The 10,736-nt window shown below is 37.8% G+C and overlaps 1 protein-coding gene across 1 annotated transcript in view; it reads left to right on the top strand.

The window, feature by feature from the left end:
- The window catches only part of LOC109848920 (probable BOI-related E3 ubiquitin-protein ligase 2), a 12,094-nt gene continuing 2,616 nt past the window's right edge, over positions 1,259–10,736 (top strand). The window contains exons 1-3 of the mRNA XM_020418644.1: positions 1,259–1,325; positions 1,411–1,484; positions 1,582–1,859. Coding sequence (XP_020274233.1) covers positions 1,297–1,325; positions 1,411–1,484; positions 1,582–1,859 — 381 coding nt within the window. The 5' untranslated portion in view covers positions 1,259–1,296. The remainder of the gene's footprint in view (positions 1,326–1,410; positions 1,485–1,581; positions 1,860–10,736) is intronic.

The raw sequence follows: 10,736 nt of genomic DNA, 5'->3' as shown, positions 1-10,736 counted from the left end.
GCTTGGGGCAGATTTGGGGCTGATGCTTGATTTGGGGCTGATGCTTGATTTGGGGCCAGGTGTTGGGGCCGACAGCGGTGCTTAATTTGGGGCCAGATATGGGGCTGATGCTTGATTTGGGGCCAGATTTGGGGCCGACGGCGAGATCACGAACTCACTGGGCCAGGTTTTAGGGGCTAACGGCGAGATCGACGTTTTTCGTGGAGGAGGAAGAGAGGAAGGATTTGGTGCAGATTTAGGGCTGATGCTTGATTTGGGGCCAGATCGTCGGCCGACGGCGAGATCGCGAACTCACTGGGGGTTGACGGCGAGATTTGGGGATTTAGTATGAGGGAGAGAGAGAAGGATTCGAGTATGAGGCTTCAGTATGAGGGAGAGAGAGAAATGATCACGAGAGAGAAATGATCACGAGCCTTTAGTAATTCATCGCAGGATTTTTGCAGAAAAACCCATAAAGGCATGAATGCGTACGCATTCATGCGTATAGGAAATGTTCTGTATATATATATATATATATATATATATATATATATATATATACACACACACACACACTTGCATACTTAAATACATATAACTGTATACACTTAAGAGTATGATTCTATGAAGCTATGACCATTTCCTCAAAAAATCATGCGCGCGCGCCCGCGCACACACACACACACACATATATATATATATATATATATATATATATATTGATTCTATGAAGCTATGACCATTTTCCTCAAAAAATCATGGCGGCGCCGCGCGCACAATATATATATATATATATATATTATATAATATATATATATATATATATATATATATATATATATATATATTAATGACCTTATCATAATATAATATATATAAAATATATATAAAATATAGATTATATATATATTATAACCGGGCCGGGCCGCGACTTCACCAAGACAACCCGAACCGCGCCTGGAGCCCCGGTCGGTTCCGGGTTTTCGAGCCGTGTCCCGGACCTTGTGCCTGAATGGACAACTCTATATCTACCCTACAAGAATCTAATTCGGAATAATTCATAAAGTAGTATCTCATTAAAAAAAAAAAGAAGAAAAGGAAAAAAAAAGCTCTAAAGTCAGAGGAGAGAGAATAAAACAAGAGGAATGAATGTGGCGCGTGATGTCCAGAGCCTTCCAAAGGCAAGGCCCACGATTCACTCATCACGGCCCGGCCCATTCTATGCTAGAATTCGAGTTGGGCTAATTATATTGTTCGCTTAACCAAGTAATTCCTCTTTATTCTCTCTCACCCTCTCTCTCCTCTCTCTCTCTTTTCATGGCCAGCCAACAACCGAAGCCCTTGTGGTAAAATTCTCCCCTCATTTCAAAACCCTAACTCATTTTCTATTCAAATCAGCACTAATTCAATCTTAATTTCTGTAAAATGCAGGAACTTTGATCCCGTAGGTGGCCAAATCCTCGATCCTATCGCCTTCTACACCCTCAATCAGCCTCAACCTCCGTGTAATTCCCCCTCTTCTCCTCCCAAATTCATGGGGTTTTGTTTCAATTTGAAACCCTAGCTCACCTGATCACCTCAATTTTTTCCTTCTTCTTGCAGTTTTCCATGTGATGGGCCCCAATGTCGCCGTTGATGGGCTGAGCTCTTGGGAGCCGCAGATGAAGCGTCCAAAAGAGGAGGTCTTGTCCCTTGATTCCTTCAAGATCGGGCAGGTTTCTACTGGCTTGGGGTTATCTCTTGATAATCCTAATCTCAATCTTGCATCGTCGTCTGGAGATTCGGGCTCGGCCTATAATCGCTTGTCTTCGGCAGGTGGTGTATTTGATCGTGAGCTGCAGAGGATGGATGCTGAAATCGACAGCTTCATCAGGTTACAGGTGAGGAGAGTTTTAGGTTTTTGGTTCTTGTGGTTGTTTTCCACAGAAAAATTAACTGGTAAATTGGTTTTTGGTATTAAAAAAGGGTGATTTCTTTCATTGCTCTAGGTGTGGTTTGTGGCAAGGTTATTAAATCTAGATGAAATTGCTGGTATTTTTCAAGTTATGGCTTTTTGCATGTTTTTTTTCTTGAAGGGCTTTCTTATTTTACACAAGTATCATGTTTGGACTGGTATTTGTGCAGTGCAATTTTGTGGTCCTTTTTCTTTTGGAGATGTTTTGCTGGAAAAAAATGTATTACTATAGTCAAGTTCTAGTAGTCATCTGCCATGATAATTATAATCATCTTAAGTATATAGCCTCAACTGAATATGGTCTAATATATCTAATTGGAGGAATGAGCCGAAGAGTGGCTTCTCATAAGTCCTAGAAAGCCAATTTGCAAGTACCAAAAACTGAAATACTTTCTAGGTGGATGCTTAAGATCTTGAAAGAAGAAATCAAGAAGCGTAAGGGTTAACGTGGAAGATATGAAGATCTATTATCATAAACTGCACCCAAGTTTATGTTCAGGTTAAAGTATAAGAATGAAGAAATAAGATTAGCTTATATTACCCAAATACAGGTATACACTTATTGAATAGACTGTACTTTCTCATTGTAATATTTGCAACTTGTCTATTAACATTTGCGGTTGATGTTAAGTTCTGAGTTTAGAAAAGGTTATGATGGCCATGTGCTGGGGAAGTAACTGATATAGAGTAGCTTGCTAAATACTAGAAATCTTTTAGGAGTAGGAGGGAGGGAGAGAGGAGGAGGAAGCTGCAAGCCTCTATTCTAGCTGCAAAACCCCTTAGTACAAGAGCATGATGTACAATTCCTATCTATTTCATTTTACCAACAAGATAATTAAGATGCCACCGAACCTGGACTTGTTGAGAAGCCTTCATTTTTTTATTTATTGTGTGAGAGTGCAAATATACCAAATCCTCTTATTGTGGCTTTTTGCTAATATAAAGGGAAATTATAATATAGGATCATCTTTATGTTAAACTTACTGGATCTTATCAATCCACTACTAGATTTGCTGAAAAGTTGGGCTGGTATCTCGACTAAAATATGCACAAAAAGAACCATCTTATTTGATGTTTGAAAATTTTTGGTTTAATGCCATTTTTATTTCAGAACGTGTTAGGCATATCCTCACTGAATTCTATTTAATGTCTAGCAAATCGTCTCCTTTTGCTATGCTAAATTAGATATTTCATAACTGGTAGAAGAAAGTAAGAGCATGTCATATACAACTATTAACAAAGATAAATAAATGAAAAGATTAAGTATTTTTATTGATTACATACTAAATGGCCGCTATAGCCTCTCTCTCTTTGAGCTCTACTGATCCATTTCAACTTTATTGTTATTATCGTTTACCCTCTGCCAATCCTATAAATATCCAGCAGATTCTACTGATATCTTTTTGCAATGGTAAACTAGATATTTGTTAACCAATAGCACGTACAACTAGATCATATATGAATACTAACAAAGAAGGTTAAATGAATAGAAGAAGGGTTTCCAACTCTATTGTAAGTTTGTAACAATTCTTTAAAGAATTTGACGATGTTGGATAGGACATAGGCTATTTATAAAGTAATTTGGGAGGCTAATTACGTTTAAGAGGTACTCTAGCTGCCAGAGCAAGTATTTTGAGCTCCTAAAGTAGCATTGGTGGCCTAAGGAAGCCAAGCCAAAAAAAAAAAAGTATGTTGCAACTTAAACATAATAATAGGTTAAAAGAATAGGCTATGAAAAAATTGATCATATCAAAACTTGATACTGAAATCCATTTTACATAAAAACGTGTAGGATACTATTTTGAATATTTTGAAAAAGATCATTCCTCTTAATTTTCTCCCATCAGCCTTTCTATTTATCCTTGGAACTGTAAATCTCATGCTTGCTATTGTAATAGAAACAATCACCTGAAATAAAGTGCTAGAAATGGTTATGGCACTTAGGTACCTACATAGTTGCCTGGGTGTTGGGTCCGACGCCCATAATCATCTAATGCTTTCTAAAACATCGACACAATCATATAGAATGCTCACTTGTGTTTGAATATGGCTTGCATTCAAATGATTCAAGGCTAGTTTGACTTGGACTAAAAGTTTGATTTTGATGGGAAAACAAATTAACGTTGGAATTGAATTCGAATTGAAAGGGGGATTAGGGTTTTCAAGTCAAACGCTTCATGGGAAGGAACTTCATGTGACCTCAAAACAGTAGAAAATATCTACAAATATTCTTTGAGAGTTTCATTTGTAGATCAATAAAAAAATGAAGTAAAAGAAAAAAGAAAAAGAAAATAAAGAGTAAAGCAATTGAAAAATTACTTTTATGAGTGATGTTCAAGAAATTTCTTTTGTAATCTTCGTCAAGTAATGAAAATTTTCCCCTTCTCTCACGAGAGTTGGCATATTGCGGAACCACTTGAAATCTTCTTGTTTGCATGATCATTTGTTTTCTTTATTCGTCATAAAGGGGTTTATGTCACCGATTAATACTCAAATTGCTATTAATACTCAAATTACTAATAGAGCCAATGGTTGTTGGATTTGGGATTCTCTTACACATACAAAGCTATTGACGATTTGATCGAGAGAAATGTGAGGTAAGCAATAAAGAACAAGACAACAACAATAAAGTTTGAGGTAAACAAGTTCGATGGTATAGGAAAGTGTTTTTATGATAAAGAAAAGTCGAGACACTTCTAGTGAAAGAAGGATTTGCTCAAGATTTTACACAACAAGAAAAATCTTGCAGTAGTTGAAAAAGCAAATTTTCTATAGTTAAAGACATTGAAAGTGTTGGTACTCAAGTATTGAGAACTATGTGGCTTCAAATAGGGCTCATGAAGGTGTTCTTCAACTTTTTCAAGTATTCAAATAGTGAGAACTATACATAAGCTTAGGTGGAGGTCACAACGACATCCTTAAAGTTCATTCAAGCAGTCTATTATTAGTAGAGATGTATGATTTCAGTTGGAGGTCTTGAAGGTGTTCTTAGAAGTTCATTTATGTACTGAAATTATTGAGATCCGTAAGCGTTCTCAAGTAGAGGGTGTGAAGGTGGAGCAAAGAGACGAGATCGTTCAAATTAAAGCCAAGTGAAGATTGTTGAATATAATTTGCATTCAAACAATTCAAGTCAAATGTTCATTTGATTTGGATTGAGTTTGGCCTTGATTGGAAAATAATTGCAATTGAAAGTGAATTCCAATGAAAAGAGGATTAGGATTTGAATAATTTTTAAGTCAAAGACATGTTTAGAATACCTCAGAATAGGAGAAAAGATTTATAAATATTCCTTTTTAGATTCATTATAGATCATCAAGAAGATGAGAAAAAGATCAAGGAAAATCAAGAAGAGAGAAGAGTTGAGCAATTGAGAAATTGCTTTTTTGAAGGATCTCTAATCGAAAAGAAAAATTGTAATCTTAAATGATAAATATTTTTCCTGATTCCTCTATGAACGTAGGCAAATTTATGGGATAAATAATTCTCCTCGTTCTCCCATGGTAGTAAGCAAATTGCGCAACCACTATGAATTTTCTTCTTTGTATGATTGTTTTCTTTATTTGCTATAAAAAGGGTTTTTTTTTTTGGGGTGGTGGTGGTGGTTAAGACGCTAGTTAAAACCTAGCAACTTGAGACCGTGTCACACGAGTCGAACAAAGCTTATGTACAGCTAGAGAGGAGAAATTAGTTTATTCTTATCTTAAAAAGATAGAAAGAATAGAAAAAATTATCCAGAAAGGACATTATGAGGGAAAAATAGAAACTGAAAGCTTTAACTATTTCATGTTCTTTGAACTCCATTCTCACCAACTTACTAAGCACATTCAGGATGAAATTCCATGGTATATGTTATTTGCTGATGATATAATATTAGTTAATAAAACTAGAAGATGCATTATTGCTAAAGTAGAAAGATGGAGATAAGCTCTTGAGTCTAAAGGTTTTAGAATTAGTAGAACAAAATCAAAATATATGGAATGTATTTTTAGTAAAAGTAGGAAAGAAAGACAGCCTATGGTACATATTGATGATAAAAAATATCTAAAACTAATCATTTTCGCTATTTAGGATCTATCATTCGACATGATGGTGAGATAGATGATGATTTGTGCATCGAATCAAATTGGGATGGTTGAAATGGAGGAGTGCTTCGGGAGTCTTATGTGATTGTAGATTACCAATAAAACTAAAGGAAAAATTCTATAGGACTGTTATAAGACAACTATGCTTTATAGGTCAGAATGTAGGGCAATTAAAAAACATGTTAAAAAAATGTGTAGTAGAAATGAGAATGTTGCGATGGTCTTGTGGATATACATTAGAAGATAGGATAAGAAATGAATGTATCCGTAGTAAATTAGAGGCTGCGCCTATTGAGGATAAAATGAGAAAAAATAGATTAAGATGGTTTGATCATGTATAAAGGAGACCTCTTAGTACACCGATTAGAAAAAAATGATAATATTAGAGTTAATGAGGCTAGGAGATTTAGAGGTCGATATAGAATGACTTGGTCATAAGTAATTAAGAAGGATATGATTAAGACTAACGTAACGGAGGAAATGATCCGCAACAGAGTGGAATGAAAAAATAAGATTCATTTAGCCGACCCCAAACATTTGGGATAAAGGATTGGTGGTTGTTTGAACTCCATTCTCATTGCTCACATGATGTTTTTGCTTTTAGGTTGTGTTGGGCAACTTATTACTAATTTAGTTAAGGCTTTAACCAGATTAGTTTTCAGGTAAGGGGTGAATCAATGTTGGGGTTTAGATCAATGCTATAGTTAAGGGCCAGAAAATCAATTAGCAAAAACTAAGGGTGTGTTTGGTAATCGATGTGTTTGTTTTTGTTTTTTTATAAAAACACCATGTCATGGTGTTTTTTTTCAAACATGTTTTGAAAACATCATTTATAGTTATTATTTATAAAGCGGCAGCGTGCAGCGCGGGGGCCGCTGAGGGCCGGCTGGCGGACGACAATCCGTCAGCGGACAGGCACGCGGCGGGTGGCGACAGACGGCTGATGGCGGGCGGTAGACAACGACACGGGCGGGGGGGGGGGGGGGAAAAAAACCGTCGGCGGTCGCGACACGGGGGGGCCACGCGACGGTGCCGCGCGGGTGGGCCGGGCGGCCGAATGGGTGGCGGGCGAGGACAGGCTGGCGGGGTGTGGATCGGTGACTGGCGAACGAAATGACGGCAGACGCACAACCGTCGGCGACCAGGGCGGTGGCGAGCCTGCCCGGTAGCGGTAGCGCGGTGTGCAGCTGGCGGGCGATTGGTGCGATGAGCGGGGGTAGCGACGGCGGGCGGCGACGACTTAGATGAAAAAACGAAATCTCAAAACACATTTTTGGTGTTTTGAGAAAATTATTTATTTTTTGGATTTTGTAAAGGGTCAAGTCAAAAAAAATGCCCCTGTTGCCAAACGCGTTTTATTGTTTTTGTTGAAAACAAAAACAGAAACGGTAAAAATGTCACGGTTGCCAAACGCTCTCTAAACTAGGTGTGGAGTTAGACCTGTTTGAGCCAAACAAATATTAAACCCTTATCCATGTTAGTTTCAGCATGGTTCTCGAGGCGTGCGCCCCAGGCGGGCGAAGGCGGCTAGCGGGCCTTGCAGCAATCACGGCCGCTGGGGCACAGCAGAGGCGGGGCGCTGGCAAACATACTACGCCCCCAATTGGCAACAGGCGGCGCTAGTTGCTGCGCGCTGGAGCGATCGTCGGCGCGCACCGCCTTACCGCGCCTGGTTTTAAGGCCTGGATTGAAGCGGGTTGAAGTGGTTTTGGGTGAAAGCGAGTTTCAAGTCTTGATTTTCAATAAACCCTTATGTTTTAGGGTCTCCTCTCCTCAAATTCCTCTCACTCCATTGACCCCCAACTCGCTGACCGACGCGCCGACTTTGTCGACGCGTCGCGCGATTCCGCCGTCTATTCCGCCGCCGCCGATTTCGCCGCCTATTCCGTCGTCTAATATTCAAGTTATTTTTTTCCAGTTATTCTCTTTTCTTGTTTTCTTCTTTTTTCTTGTTTTCTCCTTTTGTTCTTTCTTCTTTTTTTCAACGGGTTTCTTTTTGTTTTCTTTTCAATTTTTCTCCTTTTCTTCTTTCTTTTTTTTCAGTTTTTCTCTGTTTTATTTTTTTTCTTTAATTTTTTTTGCTGTTCACACTTCACAGCTCACACTCCACAGTTTTGACATTGAATATGAAGATTTTCTAATTAGAAAATAGGATGAAGAAAAGTTTAATGAAGAAGAGGAGGAAACTGAGGATGAGGAAATTTCACTTCAGTTGGATGACGATGATGATGAGGATGACTAGACACTCTGTTATTTTACTACTTATTTTGTTTCGTAGACTTTGCACATGTTGGATATTATCTTGCATTATGAGTTGTGGAAACTTATGAACTTCTCTATGATATGCATGCTAATTAAGACTCTTTCGTAATTTAGTAGGTGAAATTATATTTCTTAGTCTTTTTATGTGATAATTTATAAACATGTTGTTTATATGCTTCTTTGTCTTATGTTGGAAAATATTACTTTGAGTTATGTGCTTCAATTTAGTGAGGCGCGCTCTCGTTGTGCGCCTTGCGCATAGTGTGCGTAAGGGACCTTTGCGCCCTGCATTGCGCCTTGCGCTTCGATAAAACTCACAACACTTAAGTTTTAGGTTGGTGTAGAGTTGCGAAACACTCTCTTAGTATTCGTCATATGTACACATATTGTGGTAAAGATACCTTTGCTCCACCGAACATAGGTCATAGATTATTCGTGTTATATATGCTTTTAATATTTTCCGTATTGGATTTTTAGAACACTTGGAGAATTGGCTCCCATGTTTTGTGCCAAATAACACTGCTCTTAAGTTGCTACCATGCCTTTGGGATCTCACTGATCCATTTAATATGTGCTTCTGCCGTATGCATGTCAGCATATTAACATCTCTTAACTAGTGGTACTAGTATCCGACAGATCCTACGTCACACGAGCAATGTTATCGCCTTTGTTATGATAAACTAGTCATTGCCCAACTGCATGGGTATATTATATACTAGCAAAACAGAGTACACAAAAGATTGAGGTTTCCAATTTTTTGTTTCCTCCATTCATCTTAATTCTTGAATGGCCATAATTGCCTTGGTAGGTCCGTGGCTCGGGTAGAAGATTAGTTTCTTTGTCCATTAACTCTGCCTTGAAGCAAAGTAAAATTAGATCTGACCAAAATCTCATGTACTAATATCGAATTCCCATATAAGCATTTAGGAAACAATACTCCCTATGTTCCAAAATTAATTGTGATAAACTAATAAAAGAACACACGATTATTTGATATAGTAGCGAAAATTAGTACCGTTTGACAAGATGTTAAATTAGTCACGAATTACAAAGCAATGCCTAACTCAATGCTTCAAACGGTGGAGATCACAGAGTCGCAAAAGATGTTTGCACAACACCTGCCACAACCAGATACCGATTGTCGGCCACCAATTGGCAATCAATGCGGAAGCGTTAGCGAGACACTAGACTAGATCTCCTTTGTCAACCAATCAAACACCTAGCGATGTGGAAACTCTGAGCAAACAACTTGTTTGAACAAAGAGAAAGCAGTAATCCACAAAAAAGAAAACATAAAAACAAAATCATGAGGATTTACGTGGTTTGATAATCGCCTACATCCATGGGTAGAGATCATAAGAATTAAGAAACCCTCTCTCTCAATCTCACTAGAAGATTTCTCAAAATTCTAATTTTCTCTCCTTAGTTCCCTCTTACCTCACTATACAATATGTAACTCTCCTTGGCTTTCCTATGACTTGGTTTACAATGAACCTCTCAAGAGGTATTTAAAAAGCTTTTCCCCTCTCCTGAATTCATGTAGGACTCCTTTGACTTGGATTATCAATACTATACTCTTTCAATTAGAATTCAACTCCAATTGTTATGGATTCTTTCCAATCAAATTCAATCTCCAATTCAAGTCTAACTGGGATTTCCTAAAATACAAGGCTATTTCCCAACAAAAGAAGATACTAAGCACGAGAGTGGTTGGAATCCCCAAAAATAGGATGCATGCTTAAATAATGTTATATGATTAATAATTTTGTATATATTTACATAAATTACCGGTAAAAAGGCTTGGATACAGAAAAAGAAACCCTTTACAAGCCCTGTGAACTTCAAAAAACAAAAAATTGGAAGAAACTTAGAGGAATGTTCTAGTGTGAAGAAGCAGAGCAAGAGGCAAAGGCGTTGGGGCTCTCAAGAAGTAAATGTTGGGGAAGTGCAAAAAAATAAAAAAATAAGCATGCAATGGAAAATATGCTGCCATGGACTCACGACTATTTTCATAGTGAACAGCTACCCTCTTTTCTCACTTCTTTCCATGCTTCAGAATAACTCAATTCCATTTGATTTCAACTGGTGGTTGAGCGACACACTGTTATTTCTTTTTCAATTTTCAACAGGTGAGAGTGGCCGTATAGACTGCTCTTTCCTTCATGACAACACAATGAGGAAGTATCCATTGCCAGCCATAATTTTTCCATATATCGCTTCTATTTTTTCGACTATTTTCATAGTGAACAGCTACCCTCTTTTCTCACTTCTTTCCATGCTTCAGAATAACTCAATTCCATTTGATTTCAACTGGTGGTTGAGCGACACACTGTTATTTCTTTTTCAATTTTCAACAGGTGAGAGTGGCCGTATAGACTGCTCTTTCCTTCATGACAACACAATGAGGAAGTATCCATTGCCAGCCATAATTTTTCCATATATCGCTTCTATTTTTT

Source organism: Asparagus officinalis, chromosome 7, assembly GCF_001876935.1.
Source record: "Asparagus officinalis chromosome 7, Aspof.V1, whole genome shotgun sequence".
NCBI lineage: Eukaryota > Viridiplantae > Streptophyta > Magnoliopsida > Asparagales > Asparagaceae > Asparagus > Asparagus officinalis.
The sequence above is the reverse complement of the archived record's forward strand: the minus strand, read 5'-3'. Positions and strand labels throughout refer to the sequence as shown.